This window comes from Rhinopithecus bieti, unplaced genomic scaffold, assembly GCF_001698545.2.
Source record: "Rhinopithecus bieti isolate Rb0 unplaced genomic scaffold, ASM169854v2 scaffold_2451, whole genome shotgun sequence".
Taxonomy (NCBI): domain Eukaryota; kingdom Metazoa; phylum Chordata; class Mammalia; order Primates; family Cercopithecidae; genus Rhinopithecus; species Rhinopithecus bieti.
Window position 1 is genome coordinate 190,838 of NW_016803687.1, and position 26,950 is coordinate 217,787.

Here is a 26,950-nt window from a genome sequence, read left to right on the forward strand (position 1 = left end):
CTAATTGGAGTAACAACTCACATGACTGTAGGATAGACAGGAAAGTAGGGAGGAAGAAAAAGTCTTTCACTAACCATGATGATTCTCAGGGGCTTTAATAAGCTTTGCATAGCTATTGCTAGGGTTAAAGCAGGCATTAACAGAGTTAAATAATGTAAGATGAGACCATCTTTAAAAAGTGCTAGGGAAGAGAGCAAGCAGAATCGTAGAAACAGCTGCCTGGATTAGATAGCTAAAGCAAGGTGATGATAAGACAAATCTTTCAGGGTTGCTCTTTGCCTTTAGAGTTTGGTTTCTTGTTTATCCAGAGGTATTCAGCTCTAGGGGAAAGGGTTTAAATAGCTTCTACTGACAAAATTGATTTATTTCCAATATCTAATTTGCATTGTATATTTGAAAACATCCATTTACAGTAGGCAGATGATAGGTAAATAATGAACTGAAAACAATAGAATCCCATGGGGAAAAGCAATCATAATTAACTAGATCTAAATAAATGATCAGATGTCTTTTAGTCAGCAGTTTTAGTAGCATGGCTCCCTCTCCAGGTATCTACCCCACAGACACAGACTTTCCCCTATTCAGTGTTACCAGCTATCCTGAAAATTCTAATCTGCTTTGCACATTGACTATCTTCTATGTGTTAAACCTTTGTTTTTATTTTCTTATCTAGTTAACTCATCTTCCAATGATTAACTCAAATCCTACCCTCTATCTAAGGAACATATAATTAATACTATATCATCTGAGCACTTGATACATGTGTGAATGTCTAAGCACTCACAACATGGTATGTATGTAGTCATATGTGTGTATGTCTCTCCAGTTATTATGGAGAGTCTGAAATATTTGAACCACATTACTTTTCACAGCACATATTAAGTGTTTAAAATATATTTGTTAATTATATTTACAAGCAATTTCATTGAAAAAGACTCTGGATTGCTTCAACCAAGGAAGGTATCCATTAGCATGCTCTCATGAATTTTCTTTCACTTTTTGACTTATTCCTTAAATTATTAACCAGAAAAGAGAATGTACTTTTATCTCTCAGATGGGTGAGAATTACCTACTAAATATCAGAAAAGCATTAAAGAATACCTACTAAATATCAGAAAAGTGGCAGCCTGCTACACAAAAGTTGTAGACACCACGGCCCAAAACCTTTACATAAGTAAATCCTGGGGCAGGCCATAATGGTAAGGGGAGAATCCATAGTTGTAACAATATATTATCTAAAATTTCCAGTACTCAACAATAACAACAACAAAATAAGACACGCCAAGAAATGGAAAAGGGTGACCCATACTTATGTGAAAAGGAGTTACATTTAACAGACAAAGAACTCAAAGACACTGTTATAAACATGTTCAAATAATTAATATACATTATATTTAAAGAATTAAAGAAAAATATGATAAAATTAAAAATAGAGATTATAAAGAGAAATAGAATCAATAAAATGAAACTAAATGTATTCTAGAGTTGAAAAATACAATAATGAAATAAATTACAAAATGGTCTCACCCACAGGTTTGAAAAGGCAGAAGAAAGAAATAGTGAATTTGAAGGTAGATTAATAGATATTATCCAATTTGAACAACCAAACAAAGAAAGATTTAAAAATAAACAGCATCAGAGACTTCTGGGAAAACTTTAAGTATACTAACATAAGTATAATGAGAGTTATCAAAGGAAAGGAGGGAGGAGGAAAAGTGAATAAAAATATATTGGCTGAAAATTGCCAAATTTGATGGAAAACATTAATCTAAAAATCTAAGAAGTTCAAGGAATCCCAAGTATAATAAACAAACATGAAGTGATCACATGTAAACACACCATAGCCAAACTGTTGAAAGACAAAGGCAAAGACATACTCTTGAAAATAGAAAGAGAAAAATGCCTCATCATACATAAGATAACAAATATAAGATTAATGGCTGATTTCCCATCAGAACTAATGGTGGTCAGAAGGCAGTGGAAGGACATATTCACAACGCTGACTGAAAAATAAAAAATTGGCAACCAAGAATTCTATATCCAGCAAAACTATTCTTCAAGAATAAAGGTGATAAAGACATTTCCAGACATAAAGACATTAAATGAATACACTACCAGAAGACCTGCTGAAAGAAAAAGACACCAGATGGTAACTCATATCCAGAGAAATAACGAAGAGCAAAGGAAATGGTAAATGGTAAAGAGCAAAAGAAATAATGAAGAGCAAAGGAATTCATATATATATATATGAATACATATATACATTTGCAATATACATTTGCAGATATCTTTTATATACTTATATATTTGTTTTTTATATATATAACAGTATAAAAGATATCTGCAAATATCTTCTCTTAACTCCTTTCAAAACTATGTTATTACATAAAACATAATTATAAAACTATATTGCTAGGCTTATAAATTTCATATGTTATATATATGACAATAACAACACAAAGGAGGGATGACAGGCAGCTGTATTGAAGCAAAGTGACTATGTTTAACTGGAATTATTTTCATTTTTATCTAAAAATATTGTAATAAATTAAAACGTATATTGCAACACCTAGAGCAACCACTAAGAAAATAATTATTAAAATATACTTTTAAAATTCCTGGTATAATTATAATGATAAACGAAAAGTATACATACAAAATTCAAAAGAAGAAAGTAAAGGAGGAACATGGGGACAAAGGAGACATGAATCATATACAAAATAAACAGTAAAATGACAGACATAAATGTAGCATATCAATTATTGTATCAAATATGAATGAATTAAAGACTCTAATCAAACAGACTATATTTTTAAAAGATCAAACTCTATGCTCTCTATAAGAAAAACACTTTATATTCAAATATGCAAATAGGCTGGAAGAAAATAAACTATAGACCAAAAGTAAGAGTAAGTCATTAAAATTCTTGGAAAATCGTAGAAGAAAACCTTTATCTTGTTACAAGCAAAACTTCTTAGATATAACAACACAAGCATACCCAAGAAAAGAAAAGAAAACTGATGCATTATACTTTATAAAATTAAAACCTTTGCTTTTCAGGGATGCCATTAAGAAAAGAAAAGATATTCCACAGCCTGGGAAAAATGCTTGTAAATTATATATCTAATAGAGAATTTGTATCCAGAATAGAAAGAAGTCAATAATTTAATAAGAAGAAAACAAAGCTCTCAATTGAAACAATATGCAAAAGTTTTGAATAGGCTTCTCTATAGAAGATAAATAAAAATGTCTAATAAAAGATGCTCAACATCATTCATTATTAGAGAAATGCAAATTAAAACCACAATGAGATGTTCATAGTAGCATTATTCAAAACAAAAAGGTGGAAACAACCTAAATGTCCATCAACTAATGAATAGATAAACAAAATATGACTTATTTATACAAAGAAATCTTACTCAGCAATAAGAAGGAATGAAGTACTTAAAATAAGCTACAACATGGATGAACCTCAAAAATATTGTTGAAAAAAGCCAGTCTATATATTGTAGACTATATATTGCATGATTCTATTTATGAGAAATTTTTAGAAATGACAAATCTATAGAGACAGAAGGCAGTCTAGTAGTTGTCTGGGACTGGGGGTAAGAGTAGGGATTAGCTGCAAATGGGCCCAAAATGATGTTTTGAGGTTATGAAAAAATCTTTAAATTTAATCTAACATGCTTATGGTTGTACACCAATGTACATTTACTAAAAATCATTTAACTGAATCCTTACAATGGGTGAATTTTTTAAGATGTAAATTATATCTCATTAGAGATGTCAAAAAATAAAAAGAGAATTGGCCAGGAGCAGTGGCTCATGCCTGTAATCCCAGCAGGCCAAGGCAGACAGATCGTCTGAGGTCAGGAGTTTGAGATCAACCTGGCCAACATCGTGAAATCCCATCTCTACTAAAAGAAATACAAAAATCTAGCTGGGCATTGTGGTGGGCACCTGTATTCCTAGCTACTTGGGAAGCTGAGGTAGGAGAATCTCTTGAACCCAGGAGGTGGAGGTTGCAGCGAGCCAAGATTGCACCACTGCACTCCAGCCTGGGCAACACAGCAAGACTTCATCTCAAAAAATTAAATTAAATTAAATTATAAAAGAATCTTCATTGCATCCTGATTAAATTGACTAATAAGTGCCAATAAATCAATGGATATCCCAGGTGTTATAGACTCAATTGTGTCCTCTCCCAAAATTAACCTGTTAAGCTCTAACCCCTAATGTGACTTTATTTGGAGATATAACCTTTAAAGAGGGCATTAAGGTTAAATGAGGTCATAAGGGTAGGGCCCTATTTCAACAGGACAGGAGTCCCTATAAAACTGGAAGAGATACTGAGGTGAGCATGCCCAGAAGAAAGGCCATGTGTGGACACAGAAGGAAAACAAGCCCAGAAAAGAGGCCTTAATGGAAACCAAATCCGCCAACACCTTGATCTTAGACTCCTAGTGTTTAGAACTATGAGACACTAAATTGTCATTGTTTAAGTGATCTAGTATGTGGTAATGTAGTGAACTAACTACCAGGAAGTGCCAAAGTTGACAGATAATACTGCAGATCATCTGGACCCCACAAGCTATGTCATTACCTAACAGGCTTCATATTGTATGATTCCATTTACAAGAAATTTTCAGAAATGGCAAATCTATAGAGACAAAAAGCAGATCAGTGGTTGGCTGGGGCTGACAGTAGTAATAGAGATTGACTGTCGTCCACTCTTATTTAGCAAAACCTCAGAAAATAGAATGAAAAGTCAAATTGCCTGAAATTAAATTTCTGATGCATGAAGCCTGAAAATATAAAGTAAGTCTTAAACAGTGAGCTTGTGAGCTGAGATTTGCATCAGCAACATATGTATAATGTGATCCTACTTTTATTCTATTAATGAAGAAGATAAATTGCCACACACATTTAACCAAATATTAATGGGGGAACTTATAAGATCCTTATAAGAACTGACTACCTATTCTGATGCCTAGTCAGGAGCCTCACACTATTCTCAAACATAAAGTTGCCAGTGTTTCACCTTTTATTTTTAGTGTGTATTTTCAAAATGTTTTGCAATAAGAATGTGTTAAATTTCTATTTTAGAAGTTATTTAAAATAAGGCTATTGTAGCACGTTACCTCTGATACATCTTCATTCTTTTCCCATCAGAATTTTTCAGTCTTAAATTTTTTATAGTCTAAATTCTTCTATTTTTAAAATATCCTTTTAAATCCCTTCCTAAATAATTAAACTTTATGATTAGAGTGCCTGTTAATGTGAAAAACTTTTAAGAGAAAATCATTATATGTTTCCCATCTAATAAAAACAAGCTATATATTGGTAAAGGAGCAGAAAATGTAGCATTGTTGGTTTGTGGTGGACTAAGCTGTGGTCTGAGGAACAGGGGGCTCAGGAAATAGTTATAGTTTGCCACTAACTACTCAGAAAACCTAAAATGATTCATATCATATCTCAGGTTATAATTTGTTCAGATGCATAAGATATTTCAGGTTAAACAGAATATAAGTAAGTACCTTTCATGGTTTTAAGATTTTGTCTAGGGCTCCTCACTAAAATGAACTTATCATCGTTGTTGAGTTTTTTGATTATCTTAATTGCAGAAAATGAACTAAAAGTTCTATTTACATGTTGGAAAAATAGGGGAAAACCTTCAAAGTTCACATTTCTAAGGACTAGACAGAAGTATAAGTAGATAATACATGCCCACAATTCATTATTTTCTTTACTTTTTGATATGCTATTCTCATATTATTAGTTTCATTTATTAGAATTTAAATGAATATCAAGTAATGGTTTTCATGTTTGCATATTCTGCAGCTTTTAAGATCTGCCTACACATGTAGCCGGAAGTTGCTTCATTCTCCCAAAGTAAGATTTTTAGACAAAAATCATGTCCTCAGTCACAAATTTTTTTGTTACCATAGTGATAAGAATAAAGAATGAAAAAAAATGCTAAAAATACCTGAAGACAGTTTCAGAAATGTGACCCACTTGGTGTCGTACACTGAAGTAGTTAATCAATTGAATTAGCTACATATGCATTCAGGTGAAATATTCTACTGGATGAAAAAATGTGTAGGTTGCACATCTGGAGCTATTATACACAATCAAAGAAGTCAGTATAAATGAAGATGACAGACAATCTAAAATGCATAAAATCAAATTATTTTAAGAATAGAATATATACCAGAAGTAAATAGGAATCCATTAATTTAGCTCCTTCTTGCATCAATTTTCTGTTGTCTTTTCATATTTTAGAATATCTCCTCCATTTTAAATTAAATCTTCTTATGCATCAAAAAGTGTTGTAGCTGGATGGACCAATATAATTAGACACATTTAAAATTACATCGGAGTGGCCCCTTTCTGTAAAGTTTCCCAATCTTCTGCATTATAATAAAAATATGCTTTTAAATTAACTTTTCTTTTGAAAATTTTGGTTTAAATAAGAATCTTAACAGACACAATCATTTACAGAAAAATCTAACATATTGCAAGGCATTAAGCTAGTCTGTGAAACATGAATAAAAGGCAGCTCTTGCTATCAAGAATGTTTTAATCATCCATCTAATTATGTTTTATAACATTGATTTTAAAATGTCTGCACAGAGTAGAATGGAAAAGCATTCACCTTAACTCGAAGAGAGCAATATTAAAGTTCCAGCTCTACCAATGAGCTTAGAAAAGTCTCTTTCTAAGCCTCAGTTCTCCCATCCATAAAATATGTATAAAGGAGCATATCACCTCCTCTAGCATGTAGATCATTATGATAATCAAAAGAGATGATATGGGTAGAAACCAACTGATGATATTCAATATAAAATCTCTGTTAAAAGAGTCATTATACAATTTTGTTTAATTTTAAACATTTTCAAAACAAACTTAATTATAAATGTTTATTTTCATAATTAAGAATATATGAGAATTACTTATGAGTAATAACAAACTTTTATTGCACACTTACAATGGACCACATATTTTACATAATTATTTCATTTAAGCCTCACAACAGTCCAGTGACTTAGATATTATCTTCTTCTTATAGCCGAAAAAAGTGGGGTATAGGAGGAATATATAACTTGTCCAAAGACAGCTAGAAAGTGGTAGAGTAGGGAATTAAGCCCAGGCAAGCTAACCCCAGAGCCATGCTCTAAATCTAAGCCATTATGATATACTCTAAAATACTGAGTAGAGAAAAATATCCCTTTGAAGCTGTTAATTTGAAAAAAAATACATATTTTAAATTACTAACACTAGTCATGTATTTTTTAACTACTTGATTAGTTATATTTTGCTGCATTTAATTTTTTTATTTTATTGTTATAAGAAAAATGAAAACAACTTAAATGTATAACAATAAATACATTATAGAACATCCATATGGCAGATTACTACTCTGTCAAAATAACACTGTAAAATTATTTGTAGCTTTGAAACTGATGAGTATTGTTAAACAAAACAATATGTTCAAACTATATATGGAAAATCTGGATTTTCATAAAATAATGCCATATTGACAGAAAAACTTAGAGAGATAGTTAATGTTAACAACTGCTATTTCTTCAAAATTTTATATACTTTTATATTTTACAAATTTTCTATAATAAAATTAAATACTTTTATCATTAAGAAAAGTCACTTAACCTAAACTGAAGCATAAAGTGATGTAGATGCGTCTGCAAATAGGTGAACAAATATTTATCAAAGTCTAAAAAGTTGTTCCAGATACTAGGATACAGCAGTGGCAAAAGAAAGTCCATAGGTAAAGAATTGTGTAAATTTGCACTAAGAATGAAAGACGAGAACTCCAAACATATAATGAAGCATCCATCTTTACATTCTGATTTACTCACACCTTTGTACTAGTATGTGAGCCCTTTCTTTAGATTTAAAAAAAAAGGGTCTTGAAATGTTTGTTTCACTTCCTTACCATCTCTTCTCAATTACATTGTGGTGACATTATCTCTAAACACAGTAGAAAGCCAGAGCATGCGTATATAAATAGAAAGAAAAGCTAACAAATAAAAATCAGCTGCTTTTCTCTACATTAACAAAAAATTATCTGAAAAAGAAATTAAGAAAACAACTCCCTTTGCAATCACGTCAAAGAAAATACAATATTTCACTCCAGTCCGGGTGACAGAGCGAGACTCCGCCTCAAAAAAAAAAAAAAAAAAAAAAAAGAAAATACAATATTTAGGAATAAATTTAACCCAAGAGGTAAAAGATCTGTACACTGAAAACCATAAGACACTGATTAAATAAATTGAAGACACAAATAATTGAAAAGATATATTGTGTTCATGAATTAGACTTTATATTGTTAATATGCCTATACTACTCAAAATGATCTATTGATTCAATGCAATCCCTATCAAAATTCCAATGGCATTTTACAAAAACCAAACCTAAATTACATGAAACTATAAAGGTTCCTGAATAGCTAAATAAATCTTGAGAAAGAAGAACAAAGCTAGTGGCATCACATTTCCTGATTTCAACCTATATTAAAAAGCTATAGTATTCAAAACAGTATGGTACAGGCATAAAAACAGACAAATAGACCAATGGAATAGAATAGAGAGCCCAGAAATAAACCCATGCATTTATATGCAACTAATTTTTGACAAGGGTGCCAAGAATACACAATAGGGAAAGGATAGTTTTTACAATAAATGGTGTTGGGCAAACTTGATAACCGCATGCAAAAGAATAAAATCAGACTTTTATTTAACACCATATTTAAAAATTAACTTGACATGGATTAAAGGCTTAAATGTAAGGTCTGAAGCCACAAAACTTCTAGAAGAAAACAGGGGAAAAGCACTGTGATGGCAATCTTGGCTATGGTTTTAGTTTTTAATATGACCCCAAAAGCACAGGTGACAGAAGCAAAAACAAACAAACAAAAAACAGTTGGGCACAGTGGCATGTGCCTGTAGTCCCAGCCACTTGGGAGGTTAAGGCAGGAGGATCACTTGAACCCAGGAGTCCAAAACTAGCCTAAGCAACTTAGATCACAGTCTCTATCATAAAAAATAAGAATAATTTTTAAAAAACAAGTGGGACTACATCAAACTAAAATGCTTATGCACGGCACAGGAAACACAATCAACAAAATGAAAAGAAAATCTGTAGAATGCGAGAAAATATTTGCAACCCATATGTCTGATAAAGGATTAATATCCAAAATAAATGATAAACATACAGCTTAATAGTAAAAACCCCCAAATAATTCAATTCAAAAATGGCCAACAAACCTGAATAAGCATTTTTCCAAAGAAGATATGCAAATGGCCAACAGGTATATGATCATCAGGGAAATGCAAGTCAAACAACAGTGAAATATTACCTCACACCTAGTATGATAGCTATTATTAAAAAGACAAGAGACAGCAAGTATTGGCGAAAATGTGGAGAAAAGGGAACGTTTGTACACTATTGGTAGAATGTAGATTGGTATACCCAGTATGTAAAATAGTATGGAAATTCCTTAAACAATTAAAAATAGAACTACCATAAGATCCAACAATCCTACTACTCGGTTTATATCCAAATAAATGAAATCAGTTTGTTAGAGATATCTGTACCTCCACTGCAGCATTATTCACAATAGCCAAGATAAGAAAGCAATATAAGTGCCTGTCAACAAATGAATGGATAAAAAAGTGGTATTATACACAATGGAATGCTATTCAACCTTTAAAAATAAGGAAATTTTGTCATTTGTCACAATAAAGATGAACTTGGAAGACATTATATTGAGTTAAATAAGCCAGATGTGGAAACACAAACACTGTGTAGTCTTACTTATATGTGGAATCTATAAAAGTTGATATAAAAGCATAGAGTAGGATGGCGGTTGCTAGGGCTGAGGGTTGGAGGGAATTAAGGAGATGTTGGTCAAAACATACAAATTTTTGTCTTTCAGTTTGAAAGACAAATAAGTTCTGGGGATCTAATGTACAGCATGGTGACTGTAGTTAATACTGTATTGATTACCTGAAATTGGCTAGGAGAACAGTTCTTACGTGTCCTCACCACACACTCACACTCACACTCACACACATACATACACAGTAACTATGGATGGTGATGGATATATTGATTAATTTGATTGTGGTAGTCATTACACAATGCATATGTATCTGAAATCATCACATCTTTAATATAAACCATTTTAATTTGTCAATTATACTTTGATAAAGCTGGGGAAAAAAGAAAGAAAAGCTGAGAAGAATCTTAAGAAATTAAAGGAAAATTCATAGAGAATTTTTCATGCTTTTGTGACAATTTACATCCCCTTATTAGTCTTTATTGAAGAGAGAAATCTTGCTCCATTTAAATTATTAAATATTCCCATAAACAATATTTTTCATTTATTATTCAGAAAAGAAATGATTTTCTGTGAAAGTATATTGTATTGAAATAGCTTACAATGTTTACACATTTTAACTTGACTGTGTTCTCCAGTACCAAATCTAACTATCCAGGAGAAAGCCTCCTAGCATCAGTATTTAAAACATGATGGTTTAAAATATACTCAACTTGATGTAACTTATTTTATATCAAAAAATACCTAAAACTATAAAATGAAAACCATCTCTTCCATCTTCCTCCAAAAAAAACTGTATTGTATTAACTTCTTTTAACCTACTTTTCAAATACTTTCCTTCACAAATATTAAGATCAGATACAAATAAATTTGAGGGAAAGGACTTAAAAAAAAGTTTAGTAAAAGTAAGAGAAGGAATGAAGAAAGGAAGAGAACAACTGAGTGAAGTTGGGAAAGAGAAAAGAAGAAAGTTGAAGAAAAGAAGGAGAAAATAAAGAAATGAGAAACTACTCACCTTGATGGACTAGGTCCCAAGTATCATCAATTTGTTTCTGAGTTGGGAAATGTCCACAGTCATTGAAGAAATTGGGGAGCTCACTTCTTTCAATTTTTGGCCAATATTCCCTCTTAGCAAACATTATTTCATAGACTAAAAGGACAAAAATGTAAAAGAAAATATTCTTTAAACAATACATCAAGTAAAAAACTTTAACTCTAGCTTTATTTTCCTGTCTACCAGTAAGTCTCCACGATTAGTCTAGTACTATGTCGACCTTCTGGCAAAGGTTAGAAGGAAGTGGGCATGTTTCTCTCTCCTCACATTCCACAGCAGTGAAATTTTTACTTGATTCCCCAAGATGAATACTGGCACCTTCTATACTGGCTTCATGACAGTTGATGATAAATCCTATAATGTCAGCTCAACCATGTCATAAGATGTAGCTTTTATATCAGGACTTCTGAGGACCTGACACCTACTGATCCACTTCACTCTTCATTGTTTATTAGCTGCTCTACTTTTTTCATCTCTTTTTGGCTTTTACTCACATTCTAACTACTTAAATTGGTAATTCCACTTTGGATGGCTTATTATGTTTCTAAAGTTGGCCCCTAATTGGGAGCAAGGTCTACTTTTTGCTCACTAACTTCATGCATTTCTACTTTCACATTTAAGGTACTTTGTCACTCCTGGCTCAAGACTACCACAGAAAACCACTCAAGTGGGCCACCTGTCACTTATCTCCCATACTTGACTTTAGAAAGGAGTTAGATAACGAGCAAGACAATTGATGCATACATTTTATAAGTGTAGTTTTCCATAAATAATTTTTTTCTTTTTTCAAAAAAGTGACATTGAGTTTCTACTTTGAAATATGCTACATTTAACCCCATGAAGCTGATTGTATAAGTCAACATTTACAGGATGTCAGCGACTGCTCAAATACAGGTTTAGCTCTGACTGTCAATGTCAAAGGGCACCAAGGTGGTTTCTAACAGAAGTTATATCATCCTGGCACTCAACCACATGGATTTCAGTTTTTCTATTCATTCATTCATTCATTCATTCATTCATTCATTCAGTTGAGGGAGATAGCTATGAGACATCAACAGATTCAAGACATATTTAGTAATTGTCTAAATATGAATAGCTATTTGAGATCCTAAAACACAGCAGTACAATAAATGAAAATTTATATTTAGTGTATGTATGACTATTTGTCTCTTTTGAAATAAGCAAACTAGAGCAGTTTCTTTCAGTGTCCCATCCATATCTCCTTGTCCCTTACTTATGTGCATGCTAACTTGACATTCAATTGCCAGCATCTGCATTCCATTGCCTAAGGGCTCCCTCTGGCCTTCATGCAACCCATCTATGCACCAAGCAGTGGGCCTCAGCCAGACTCAGGGGAGTTGGCTGAGAAAGACCCAGCACTCAAGTTGTTTACACTGTTTTTTCTGAGTTCCCTAGAGGGATTAAGCTCCAGTTGTCCACGTGGTAATTTGCTTGATATTGCACTCTTTTTTGACCCCTTTCCCTCCTGTCTCCTTTCTCCATTCCATTAACAGTATTGCCTAGTATTAACTCCCAAGCAAATTAGTTGTACTGGAATTACTGTCTCAGCATCTGATTCTAAACTAAAACAAAAAGAATATCACCTTTTACTTTTGTGATTAAGTAAATGTATTTCTCCTTGTAAAAGTATATAGCCCTTTATTAGTTTCTCCTTGAATTAATCATTTTATATGTTTCTCATAAGATAATATTGATGTACCTATTAATATTATGGCTTTGAAACTGTATAATTGATAACAGTGCCCTTAACCTGCATATTATGCCCTATGAGCAAACTTTCAGCAACATGAAAGGAGAATTAGTATTCAAGGATGATATACCTAGAGTAAATACAAAATTTAAATCACAAAAATTAATGAAATTTTCTGATAATTGAAAGATGCTTAAAAAGTTGTATCGGTATCTGCCAAATATCACCCAATTAGCCATCAACACATGGAAAAGATGAAGAATTTTCTAAGTAACATGAAGACAAATTAGAACTTGCTAATTCTGTCTCTATTGAGTTACTTTACCCCTCAATGTAAATGGATGCTCTGGTTGGTAATTCTTTAAATTATTCATTTACCAAATTCTGTTCTACTGTTCAGCTCCCATGTTGGACAGACCACCATCTGTCCTAACTGGACTCCTTTATTCTGTTTTTGCCACATGTTAGCCTATTCTCAACAAAATTACCAGAGTGGTGTCTGCAACACAAGTTGCTTCATAGTCCTCTGTTCCCAATCCTCCAATGGCTTCCCAATTCTCTCAAGGTAAAATACAACGGTCTATAAAGTTTGACAAAACCTGTGCTCCCGACTACCTTTCCAATTCCATCTTGCTCTGTTCTCCAGTCACAAACTTCATTCTAGTAATACTAGTCTCCTGGCTTCCTCCAAGACTAGCAGCTTCCAAATTAAGGCCTTTGTGCTTGGTGCTCCCCCTGCTTAGAACTTTCTTCCCCCCATAGTCCACCTGGCTTATCTCTCACTATCTTTAAGACTTTTACTCAAAAAGCTTCTCAGCTAGAAAGCACCAGAGTCCAGGATGGAAAACAGAAATCACATTATTTTTTTCAAACAAAGGGGATATTTCAGGATGCAAAAATATTGAAATCTGCAGTTACAAATTGAGAAGGAGAAATCATGGAAAGAAAGTAAAGATACGAAAAATAAGCAACATTCCATAATGTGAAAAAATCAAATTAGTGATAGTTTGGGGTATCAAGAGAAGACTAATTGAGTAAAACAGTAGGAGCATTTTGGAAAGGATATGTGATTTGGAAGTCAGTAGCTAAAAATTAAAGTGGATGGAAAAGAAAATTTGGCCAGTGTAATAACTGTAAGGTTTTAGTATATATTGTCATATTATAAAATCAGTACATTCATATTAGATTATATAATATAAACTACTATTCATAAAAAGAGTACTAAGATCTTCCTGAATTTTGTACTAGTGGTATGGAGAGTTTATGGGCAAAAGTCTTAAAATCTGACTCTTTCTCGGTTCTATAAGTAAAAGGAGTCCAAGTAGCTTCCTAATGGGAGAAGGATCTTCTCTTTTTCTGCCTCTCTCTCTCTCGCACTTTCTCATTCTTTCTTCTTCCTGTCTTTCCATCTCTCCAACACTTTGATCCTTTCTGCTCTTTTCTCTAGAAACCAGGTTGTTGGGCTGGGCTGGGTGAATTAATCTAGCAACCTCTGACTTATATAGAACAATCTCCCTCTCTCTTTTCTCTTTCCACTCTCTCTCCGGCTTCCTCCCTTTACCTCTAGCCACAGAAAAGAAACTATTCTAACTCAAAGAGTTCTGGTTAACAGTAAATAGCTTTTAGCACATAATTTTATCATAACTTAATGAAAACTATCATTTTAACAAATATTTTTGAGCCCTTCTTATAAACCAGGCATTTGCTAGATAGTGATAAATATAACAGACATAATCCCTTCATGGAACTTACAGTCTTAAATGTAAAATAAATACTGTATGACTAGCTGAGACTACCAACATTTTCACATTTTTACCTTATAAAGCAGCAAGACAATGATTCCAATTAAATATAATTTACTTGTATCTTTTTTTAGTCAAGAAACTGGCTCTAATAATCTATCCTAATCCTAAGCAATACTGAATTCATTAAATATAAATATAAATTGGAATCTCTGAAAATTAAGATATAAATTAGAGAATTTGTTCTATGAATAGAATTCTAACACTAATAAGCAATATGTTGTTTAGTATGCTCACTGTCCATTAACTACTATTCTGGTATAAATACTTAATTTTCCTTTGTGTAGCTATCCCTCCTCCAATGAACAGTTTCGGTGCAACTCTCAAGCCAGATTCCCTACCTTCCCATTGCAAAGTGTTGGATTTGTGACTCAAGCTATACGTATCAGTTGTTATCTCCCTGGAATATGAATTTAAAGCATAGCAACAAAGAGTCTTTAAGTGGTAAGGGGTTATCTATCCCCCAGAGGCAAATTGAGATTGTCCCTTATTTCCTGCTCCCTAGATCTCTGAAGCAGTTGTGTTTAATATTCAGTCTGAAATCCAACTCTTTAACTATCTTTGCAATATTCTCCTGTTAAATTTCCTTTTTGCTTTGGTTAGCTAGAATGAGTTTTCTGTTACTTGCAGAGGATCCAAATAAATTAATTCAAATATACAACATGCTAACTTAAAATGCAAATTGCTTACAGCAATATAAAATATAATCTACCTTTGCTTTCTATAGGTAATTATATTTAAAATTTCCATGGTTAAATTAACTCCAAACTTAAATTCAAACCAGAAGTGTCTGCATCACTTACATTTTTTTCGGTCCATCCATTCCTCTAGCTCTGATAAGTTGACAATTTGTCTTGTCCTCCAAAGACCACGTCGATATCTAACACGGTGGATTAGTCTGCCATACATGTTAATAACTGCTTTCATATCCGGTCCATGATACAAAGCCTACAAAGACAAAAAAGCTCCTTATATATTTCTGGTATTTATATTTAATATGACTTGCCTCTTTCATTTAGTCTATTTCACCTAGTTTCTTAGATTATGGGTGTATTTATTGTTTGTTGCCCAGGTTGGTTAAATATATGCATTGTAGAGTAACACAATCTCCCTATAGTTCAGAGATTTCCATTATGAATTGCTTTGTTATTATATATTCATACTTCCCATAGAACAGAGCTTCCAATATTTGCTTCTTTCACAGACACTTCCTACACTTGTGTCCAGATTTCTATAATATGTAGCCCACTCTGCCAGAAACGATGTAGTCTTATTAAGGTATTATTCTGTAATGGATGATTCCTGTCTAAGCAGTCCACTCTAGTTGCTCAAATCTTTCTCTTTTATTTCCTTTGGAAATTGTACATTCATGTCCTTTACCTATTTTCCCTGGGCTTTTAAGGTTTTGTTGTTGTTGTTGATTTCTAAAAATCTCTGAATATTCAAGAAATTAACCCTTTTCAGCATATATGCACATTTTGTTTTATTAGTTTACCTGTGACTACATTCTTCTTTGTATGCATTTTCAACATTCCACCAGAACAGTTTTTTTCTTAAAGTTTTAAGTATTTACCTATTTCGTACTTGTTTTCTCTTTTCTAAAGAGCAATTCCCTTTTAGTTAACAAGTCAATTATTTTTTACATTTTACATTTTCTGGCTTATTAATGTCACTGTATATCTTTATTAATTTACTTCTAAATAATATTTAGATTTATTTTCCTGTTTTGACTTCTTAAAGGCTTAATTTTTAAAATGTTCATTACTTCTTGTTTGTTTAGGAATGTGTTTACATTTACATTTTCCGCTGAGTAGGCTTTCCTTTTCTGTGTTTTGCATACCATATTACAAATGAAAAAACTGAAGCAGAAAATCTTTACATAATTTTCCCAACGTCCCATAGCCAGTAAGTTGTATAATTGGTTTTGAAACTAGCATAGAGACATTCGAGAGCCCACTTAACTATACTCTACATTCCTTTTAATTTAGTGTTTTCATCCATTCTTTTTTTTTTTTTTTTTTTTGAGACGGAGTCTCGCTCTGTCACCAGGCTGGAGTGCAGTGGATGCAGTGGTGTGATCTCAGCTCACCGCAACCTCTGCCTCACGAGTTCAAGCGATTATCATGCCTCAGCCTCCTGAGCAGGTGGAACAACAGGCACTTGCCATCATGCCCGGCTAATTTTTGTATTTTTGTAGGGATGGGGTTTTACCGTGTTAGCCAGGATGGTCTCAATCTCCTGATCCGCCCACCTCGGCCTCCCAAAGTGCTGGGATCACAGGCAGGAGCCACCGCGCCTGGCCGTGTTTTCACCCATTCTACAAGATTTTTTTGTTTGTTTGTTTGCTAGCATATTTCATATGACACATTAATTAATTTATGTATTTATCTATTTATTGTTTTGAGACGGAGTCTCACTCTGTTGCCCAGGCTGGAGTGCAGTGGCGGGATCTCAGCTCACTGCAAGCTCTGTCTCCCAGGTTCACACCATTCTCCTGCCTCAGCCTCCCCAGTAGCTGGGACTACAGGCGCCCGCCACCACGCTCAGGTAATTTTTTGTATTTTTAGTAGAGACGGGGTTTCACCATGTTAGCCAGGATGGTCTCGACCTCCTGACCTCGTGATCTGCCCAAAGTGCTGGGATTACAGGCGTGAGCCACCGCGCCCGGCCCATATTACACATTACTTTTCTTGTTTCTGTCATGTTATTTTCTGTTTATGTAAAATAATATTTTTTGTTTACTTGAATGAAAAATAAATTAGCATAATTTTACTACCTTTCTCTTCTCCTTTCTCCTTCCATCTAATAGCAGATTGTGGATGTTTGCTAATGTCTCTCAACATTTAATAGCATTTTCAATGTGTATTTTAATCTGCCTTTTGTTCAATAGGCTTGTCTTTTTAAAAGATAATAAATTGGTTGCACTTTTGGCACATTCCCTACATATGAATCTTAGTGGGAGGCAGAACCCACTTCCCACAATTTGAAGCCAAAAGTCAGATGCTTATGACTCATACCTCTTCTGTTGCTAGGATGCAGACACATGAACTTCATCATTAACTCCACCAATCCCAAACTTTGAATGGAAACAAATAATGCTTTTAAGAGTGAAACAGTGAGAAATCTATTTGTGTGATAGAGTAACTGTAGCACAGATATACATTTTTCAAGGGCAGCATTTGTGAAGTCAGGAACACCCAGGATTCAGTGTCTGCATCACACTCTTTCTGTATAGGATTTGGCTGGATTACTGGGAGCTACCCAGCCTTTACTATTCCTTTATGTTTCTGAACTTAGTTCTCTAGACCTGTGTACAATATCCTCCTCAACATCTTTCTGCTTAAATCTGTAACTGGATTTCTTTTGCTTATAATTAAGAATCAAGCAGTGTTTTGATTGTATCTTTAAAACATGAAGAGGAAAGTTCCCGCTTGGAATGTGCTACTTGGACAGATGATGTCTCTGAGAAAAGGAAGGGCATTGGGCAACCACCAACTTCAATTTGAGTACCTTTTCCTCTGAATGTAATACCTCTTTCGGGGAACACAACCTATCTTGTAAGGGAGCCCTTTTCAGATCTCAGGCATTTGGAAGGTCACCTAGGGCGTTTCATGGTTAGGAAGTTGAGCCAGAGAAAATTACGATGGTCCATCCATGTGGTTTTTATTACAGGGAGTTTCCCTACCAGCCTTTTGCATGGAAATATGCTTCAGCTATTGTGCTACTACATTTCAGTATGTAAATCTTTCACTATAAGTCTAAATATTTCTCAAGGTAGAATTTATCAGAAAAAAATACAAATTTCTACTTACAACAGCAATATTGCCATATAGTTATTGCAAATTACTGATTATAATGTTCCAATTTCTATTATCTTAATGCACAAATGTATTATACTTATCAACATTTAATAAAATTTTCTAGTATTTATTTCAATTTGCTTTTGCTTGATATGGTTATGTCTTTTTTTCTTAAGTAATTTATTCAATTTTTGGAGAATTCCACCATCATATGACACTTAGTACGACTTAATTTCCGTTAGTGTGTTTCTTATCAGTTTGTAAGAGATCTTTACATGTTAGGTTTTTTTAAACTTTGTGTCATATTTCAGCAAATATTTTGCCAGTTTGACTTTTTAACTTTGAAAAGAAAATGCTATAGACCTATAAGAAGATATCTTGACCACATTTATTGAAGTCTAACCTTGTCTAAGCATTTAGGTATGAAAATATCAAAAAAGTCTTTATTCAAAACCTTATAAAACAAAAGGGACATTTTTTTAAATGACTAAACCTATACACAGTGAAACAATAATTGAACATTCTAAATCATCATCTCAATCTCATATGCATAAACACACACTTACAAATATGCAAGCCACAAATACCACTGTGTGAATCTTATATTCACTTCCCCATCCACTAAGAAACTAGTGAAGACCTTATCCATGCATAGCTACTGGACATGTGTCTCTCCTAGGTTTGGTTCCTCTTGCACTTTTTCAGGCCTCTCTTCTGTGTCCATGTTGCTTGCTGTACTCATTTTGATCTGAGTCAAAGAGATTATTTTTACTATTACCTGAAGCATATGCCTCAATCACTCTATGTCTAATTGCTCAGTATAGAAAACTGTTATATAAACATTCTTGGTCAACTTTATCATTAAATATAAATAAAAATATATTGTTTCCCCCCCACAGTGTACTCTGAAAAACATTAAATAGCAGCTCCTAATTGCCATAGAAAGGGTGCCTCTCTACAGGCAGTGCTTCTTATCTTCATGTTTCTGATGTGAGCTCACCTGAATTAGCTCTATTAGCGCCAGGTGGGAGTATTATCTAGCCTTGGCTTTCGGCAGGAAACTCCAAACATTGGAATTTCCTGACCTGAGAAAAGATTCCACCATTTGCAATGATTGGACAATTCTGGTACCAGAATGGTCTCATGTTTTACAGTGCTCTGGAGCGAGACAGACTTATGTTTGATTCTCAGAATTCATTCTCATCTATGTCACTTGCAAGATGTCCAACTTTGGGTAATTATGTTACATCTCCATGCCTCATTTTTCATAATTACTAAAGAAAATTATACAACCTGAAGAAATGATACCACTCCAATTCTTGATCACCAATCTCAGTGAGGTTCTCAAAGTGGCCTGGAATTTCATGCATGCTTTTTAAGGCATCTCTCTGTCATTTTCTGTAGTACCTCAATCTCCTCAGACATTCAAACCCATCTAAATGCTTACTCTCACCTGATGGCCTAATTCTTTACTTCACAAGAGGAAGAAAAAACAACTAGTTTATTGCAACCTCAACTTCCCACCAGCAAGTCTAAATACTTAACTGCATCTATACATCTTCTTCTCCTGCAGCAATGGAGAAATATGTTTCCTCTCACTTAATGCTAATCTTGTCAAGTATCTTGGAAATCCACCCCCTCCAATCTCCTTAAAGGCCTTATAATATGGATTAGCTTCATCTTTCTTGTATTGACAACCTTTCCCTCTTACTGGCTTCTTCCAATGAGCATTTAAGCATACATAAATATCTTTTATCTTAAACTATCCTTCTCTAAACCTCATAGTGCCTCAATTTATCTACTGCAGATGTTTTCACTGCATGAACTTACTGTTACTAAAGCCAGAAAATTCTGTCTAGCAGCATTGGAGACTGTGGACCTAACCCTCTTCCTTGTACTGCCTTTCAAGTTCCTTGATGTAACATCTTCTGGTTTTCTTCTTAACTCTCTTGTTACTACTTTCATGTTTGTGGAATACTCATCTTCTGCTTCCCTTTGAACGCCAACCAGTTTCTCTCAATCTTTCTTTGTAGGATTCTCTCTTTATATAGTCTCCCTAGACAATGACATTGACTCTCGTGGCTCCAGTTAGTATCAGTAATGATGATTCTCAAATCTATGGGTGGTGGCAGGTTTCAAGGAGGGCATCCTTGGTCAGGGAGCTGCATCAACATATTTAGAAGAGGTTCCTCAAATTTCAAATCCTCCTGGCCCCAAAATGCTGTTATGCATCCTTCACTCTCTTGAAAATAATTTATTAAAAACATGTATTAGGCTCCTAGTGTGGGCCAAGAAGGTACAAGACCTTGTGAAGACAGGAAAGATAAAATTTCTGTTTCCAGGGGGTTACATTTTAGTGAAAGGAGCAATAATCTAACAAACGAATATAGGTTAGGTGGTAGTAAGTGCCATGAAGAACAATAAAGTGCTTTAAAAGACACAAGGAGTGATTAGAGAGTTATTTTGTACAGGTTAGTATGGGACAGCTTTTCGATAATGTGACAGTGAGCAGAGACCTGAATGAAGTAAAGGAGCAACACCTGGGGGAAGAGCTTTCTCAGAAATATGATGAGATTCATTGCCAAAGTGAGGTACTTTTATAGATGAGAGGGTTTTACATTCTTCCTCAGTGAAATAATTTAAGAACTACTGATGCATCCCAAGTCTTTCTTTATGGCCCAATCTCCCTTCTGAATTTTGGACCCATATATTCAACTGCTTCCCAGACATCTCAAGGATTTTCCACAGAAGCTTTAAGCCCAGTGTTGAAAATTGGACTCTACCTTCATTCCTTTCTACTGCTCCCTCCTGCCTGCCCCTCCCCTTAAATTCTGCATTTCTCAACCATACACCAGATTGCTCAAGACAAGAACCTGGGAATCATTCTTGACTCCACCCTCTTCCTTATCTCCAAATACAACCAAACCCAAAGTCCTATCAACTGTCCATTTCCCCATCACCACCATACAGTAGATTACTGAAAAAGCATACTAGTTGTTCCCCTTCCATTTTGTCACCCTCTCCTCCCAATCCATTGTCCAAAGTCAGTAATTTTTCAAATTCAAATATATTTGTGTCACTGATCTATTTTAAAGGCATCCATTCTCAGACACCAAGTATAAACTCCTTATTAAGGTTTCTAAGAACGTTATTAATCTGATTCCTACCTTCAACTTCCTTTACTGCCATTGTCCTCCCAACTATGCCCCAGCCCCTTAAATGTAAATAGTTCACCTAAGCTTATTGATATGGTCTTTCCTGTGCCTCTCAGCCTCCCAGTACACCTGACAAAATAAAGCTACCCCTCACCCTCCAGATCTCAGTTTATTGGTCTTATCCAATTGCCACATCAAACACACTTGGGGTTAAATGGCCTTTCTAAATGCTCTGATGATACCTAAGACTTCTTTCAGTTGTCTGCATTACTCACTAGATTATGTATGCTCTTCACACACCAGGCAGGAAATTGGACCCAGTATATAGTGGCTATTATCAAATTAAAAAATACATATGTTATTGAATAAACGAACATAGGTCTCCAGGTACTTGTGAGTGTTAGCACACATGTTATGTAATAAAACTGTTCTATACAACAGGAGTCCCCAACCAACTGCTCTGTGGCCTGTTGGGAACCAGGCTGCACAGCAGGAAGTGAATGGTGGGTGAGCGAGCATTACTGCCTGAGCTCCTTCTCCTATCAGGTCAGCGGCAGCATTAAATGCTCATAGGACCAAGAACCCTATTGTGAACTGCACATGCAAGGGATCCAGGTTGTGTGCTCTTAATGAGAATCTAATGCCTGATGATCTGAAGCAAAACAGCTTCATCCTGAAAACATCCCTGCCCCTGCTCTCGTCCATGGAAAAAATTGTCTTCCACGAAACTGGTCCCTGGCGCCAAAAAGGTTGGGGACTGTTGCTATACAAGGTGCCCTGTCCTATAGGGTTCACGAATAGGTTCAGATTTTGTTATTATTTCTGTTTTGTTCTTTTGAGACAATGATAGGAAATTCCTACTTTATCAAATTTTCAAAGAATTCTATAACCTCCAAAATATTGAAGACCATTGAGTTATGTATAAGACATTGTTAAGGTAATATTGAAACTCAGATTCTCCAGGGCTGTTCCAAATTTACTGATTCAACAAATATTTATTAAAAGCCAATTTCAAACACTTTTTATTATTGTAGCTATCAACCATTCCAATGTCCTGGAATTTCAACATTTTTAGTCAATAGCAATCAAATATATTTAATTTAGGATTAAAACTTTAAAATTATAAATATTTAGAGAAAAATATTGAAATTAAGTAAGATCCTAGAAGCGTTACATCAAGGAATGAACCCCGTTTTGTGTCTTTATGATTTTGTAATATCATTATTACCTATACCAAAACACATGCAAACAAACAGCACAAAATTTTAATGAAAAGGACATTTTAATTGTGGAAAAATAATCATATTAAAATATAGCAATCTCTGTGGTCTTTTGATGTATGACTGGCAAGACAATTTGATGCTGCTTCATTATTTCTAAAGAATTCCAAACTAAATTTTTCATAGGGAATGGAAATCGTATAGTCTCTTCAGTAATCTTAAACTTCTAGCAGACACTGTCCACAGCAACAAACTCTGGAGTGGCAGTAAAGCAACATGACTATGGAAGTCTCCCAGTGCAGGGACTGCCACAGTGCTGACAATTATTCAGTAATTTGCTGTGCACCCTCTAGAGCAGAAAGTTATAAAGAATTCCCCCAACAGCAACCCTTCACATAGGCACAGTCCAAGAAACTTACTATTAACTGCATTACAGGCTGTCACACTAGGATTTTGACACTAGGCAAAACAACTGTAACCACATCAGCAAAGCAATCATCCAACAGACAAAGCACCATGCCAATGATGGAATAAAAAAGAAAATCATAACAAATTTTATAACCAAATAAAAGTAAAAAATCTACTTTATTTTGGCTCTGATCCTTTAAAAGTACTTCCCATTCTTTTTATCTCAAATCCTATTTCCGTATAGAAATTCAGCATTTTCCTTATCAATTAAATCACTTCTTTTCACCCTCATCTTTGGCCCATTCTTCCTCTCTCAATTTTTTAGATTCATTTTTGTCCCAGAGGTTATGAATGATTCTATAATTCTTTCTGATATTAGGAAATGCTATAATTAAATTATATAGCATGTATCAAATGTGTGTAGGCAGAACTTTAAGGATGTGTGTGTGTGTGTGTGAGAGATCTCCTTAGACTGCCATGATAAACTTCTACAATTATATTAATTCATCCACTCAATAGGTATTTGTTGAGTGCCTACATATAATCAAATACAATAGGTATTTGTTGAGTGCCTACTACATATGAAACACCATTCTAGGTATTTGAATACAGAAACAAACAAGACAGACAGATACCTATCTTCATGGAGTTTGCAATCAATCTAGCCACACTAAAAAATATATGTATACAAACAGAGAGATAAACAAGAAAAAATATTAGACCATACATGCATACAGTTAAAATGATAGAGTATATATTATGTGTCAAGGTAGTCTGTGGTGCTGTGAATAGAAAAATGAAGAGTATGTGCTTCCAAATAAGTCATATAAACCATATTGTCCATGTCAAACATGTAAACAGATGATAACAATGCAAAAACTGGACACAATAATGACCAGAAAAATGGAGAGATCAGTTCTGCTTGATGGACAAGAGAGAGTGTCTAAGTGAATATACTTTAGGAAGATCTTGAAAGATGAATTGGAGTTTATCAGAAGATAAGGAAGGCAGAGGAGAGAACAGCATGAAAATATAAGATGACAAGAAACAATCAAGATTTGCAGTTTGCTAAAACACAGAGAATATGTCAGGGGGTATGATGTGATGAAGCTTGACAAAACGCAAGAGCCAAAACAGGGAGGTCATGTGTACTATGTTATAGTTCCTACTATATCCTGTAAGTGATATAGGCCCTCAAAAAGATTATAAGAAATGAAATAAGGTAATAATAGTGGAATTTTTCAAATATGGCACATGGCAAATAGATTTGATGGAAGTAGGTTTGTAGGCATAGAGATCAATTAGGAAACTATTGCAATTCTCCATGTAAGGGTAGATTAAAGGAAGTTCTGGCAAGAAGTACAAAGAAGAGCAGTTCAACAAACATCATGAAAGTGGAACCAATTGAATATGGGAGTGAAAAAGTTGAAAGAATCTAAGAGACATCCAGGTTTATGGCTTGAGCAATGAGTGGCAGAACAGTTTATCAATATAGATAGTTATAGGAAAGAAAGAGCTTTGTGGAGTAAGAAAATCAGTTCATTTCCCATTTTGGAGAAATTTAAGTCTAATTTAACCACGGATCTTTCAATGTCTTAGACAGACATGGGTTTGAATTCTAGCTCTTTCACTTACCAGCTGTTTGACTTTGGGCAAATTATTTGCTTCAGTTTTTTCAGCAATAAAACAGATATAGCAGCTACCTTACAAAATTATGGGATTAAGTATATGGAGTGTTTACCTTTTGCCAGAGTTTTACATGTATTATGATGTTTAATCATCAGAACTACATATGTGATTCACATACATATTAATTTACACATGTTAGTACATGTAAACATGTATACCCAGAGATAGGCAGATGGATTAACTCTAACAGTATCACCACATTGTCAGAGAAATGTGTTCAGGATGCCCACTGCAAATCTATTCCAGAGGTTTTTCCCAGAAGATCAAGGAATTGGAGTGGGCACTACTAATATATTTTATTTATAGTTAATTTCCCAAATTCCTTATTAGCAGTAAAACTTTAGCCCTCAAGATGAGGACATTTTGGGTTCTCTCAAAGGTTTTCCAAGATGGACCCACTTAGGTTCTTCTGCATTTGCCCAGCCAAAATGGATCTGCATTATTTATTTTAAAAATCAAAATTGCAATCTATGAAAGTTGACCAGGTAGATATTTGCATGTGTGTGTAATTCTTTGAAATTGGACATTTATGCACTGCAAGAGTACCCAGGAGTGTGGGAAGTGAAGGAAAGTTGCTCTAAACAGAAAATAAGCAGATAGCAAAGAAGAAACAACTTTAGTGCAAAGTTATTTCAAAATATCCTTGTTTAAGAATAGGTGGTCCCAGAATTGCTGAGTTAAGGATAAATGAGGCCTTTTGTTTGGAGTCTCCATCTTTGCACAGTCTAAAACTGTCATCATAGCAGATTATTCATCACATTTTCTTAAAGTATGTACACCAAAAATTAGTTGGATGTGGTGGCAGGCACCTGTAATCCCAGCTACTCAGGAGACTGAGGCAGGAGAATCGCTTGAACCCAGGAGGCAGAGGTTGCAGTGAGCCAAGATCACGCCATTGCACTCCAGTCTGGGCGACAAGAGCGAAACCCCATCTCAAAAAAAAAAAAAAAAAGTATGTACACAGAATTTTACTTAGAAATATTAGAGGCATATTGAAAAATTCTACTTAATAGAATCTAATGAGAAATTTTAAACACATTATAATATCTGATGTATAGCTTACCTTGGTCATTACTCTTTGCAATCTTTTGCGTTCAAGCCATCCCCTGACATATGCCTGCATGATGGTGACCATTCTAATCAATTTTGGGGTAATCATGAATTTTTTTCTTTCTCGGAATACTTGGAAGATTTCTATGTGTGGTCCAATTCTTTTAACTTTATTGTCAAGTTTATCAGTTTTATTTGGAGTACCTTTTATCCTAAAAATAAAACAATTTCTTATTATAGATAATATGGAAAATTAACACTTCCACAAACAGTTTTAAATTCTTTCAATGATGAATACATTGAAATAGGAAATATATTATAACTTGTACATAGAATTCAATACATGTACATAGAATTCAAACATGTCAATAAGGTCCTCCAAAGAGGGTTGACTATGCCAAGATCAATATTACATGGATAAAATTAACCTTCTGAATAAAAGAAATCCAAAAGAAAGTGAATTTTTCAGTCTATCTACAAGTATTCAAAATAGAATGTTTTCATATGACAGGGCAGATTAGTTCAAATAATTTTCTTGTCCCAGAAGCTATTTTAAACTACAGAGTACTTCAAAATTATTTGATTATTTGACACTGATATTCTGTTAACCAAACATCATCAGAAAAATAACTTTGATTCAAATACTTTGAATTGAGAGGCTCTGTACTATGGTGGTAGGATCACGGCCTATAGGATCAGCAGACGGCAAGGGTGATACTGCAAACAATGACCAGTCTGCAGTACTGCTATGGGTGACTTGGTGGTTAATAATGAGTGTCAACTTGACCGGATTGAAGAAACAAAGTATTGATCCTGAGTGTGTCTGTGAGGGTGTTGCCAAAGGAGATTAACATTTAAGTCAGTGGGCTGGGAAAGGCAGACCCACCCTTAATCTGGGTGGGCACAACCTAATCAGCTGCCAGTGCAGCTAGAATATAAGCAGGCAGAAAAATGTGAAAAGAGAGACTGGCCTAGTTTCCCAGCCTACATCTTTCTTCCATACTAGATGCCTCCTGAAACATCAGACTCCAAGTCCTTCAGTCTTGGAACTCCAACTGGCTCTCCTTGCTCCTCAGACTGCAGACAGCCTATTGTGGGACCTCCTTATGGTCATGTGAGTTAATACTTAAAAAATTCATATATATATATGAATACATATATAAATTTTATATGTATATATGAATTTTATATATATAAAAATT

General features: G+C 34.2%; 1 protein-coding gene across 1 annotated transcript in view; it reads right to left on the reverse strand.

Annotated features, from left to right (window-relative positions):
* The window catches only part of LOC108514453 (uncharacterized), a 245,172-nt gene that overhangs the window by 189,808 nt on the left and 28,414 nt on the right, over positions 1 to 26,950 (reverse strand). The window contains exons 2-4 of the mRNA XM_017850734.1: positions 25,762 to 25,960; positions 15,230 to 15,374; positions 10,875 to 11,009 (exon numbers count right to left, since the gene is read on the reverse strand). Of these exons, the coding sequence (XP_017706223.1) occupies positions 10,875 to 11,009; positions 15,230 to 15,374; positions 25,762 to 25,857 (376 nt within the window). The 5' untranslated portion in view covers positions 25,858 to 25,960. The remainder of the gene's footprint in view (positions 1 to 10,874; positions 11,010 to 15,229; positions 15,375 to 25,761; positions 25,961 to 26,950) is intronic.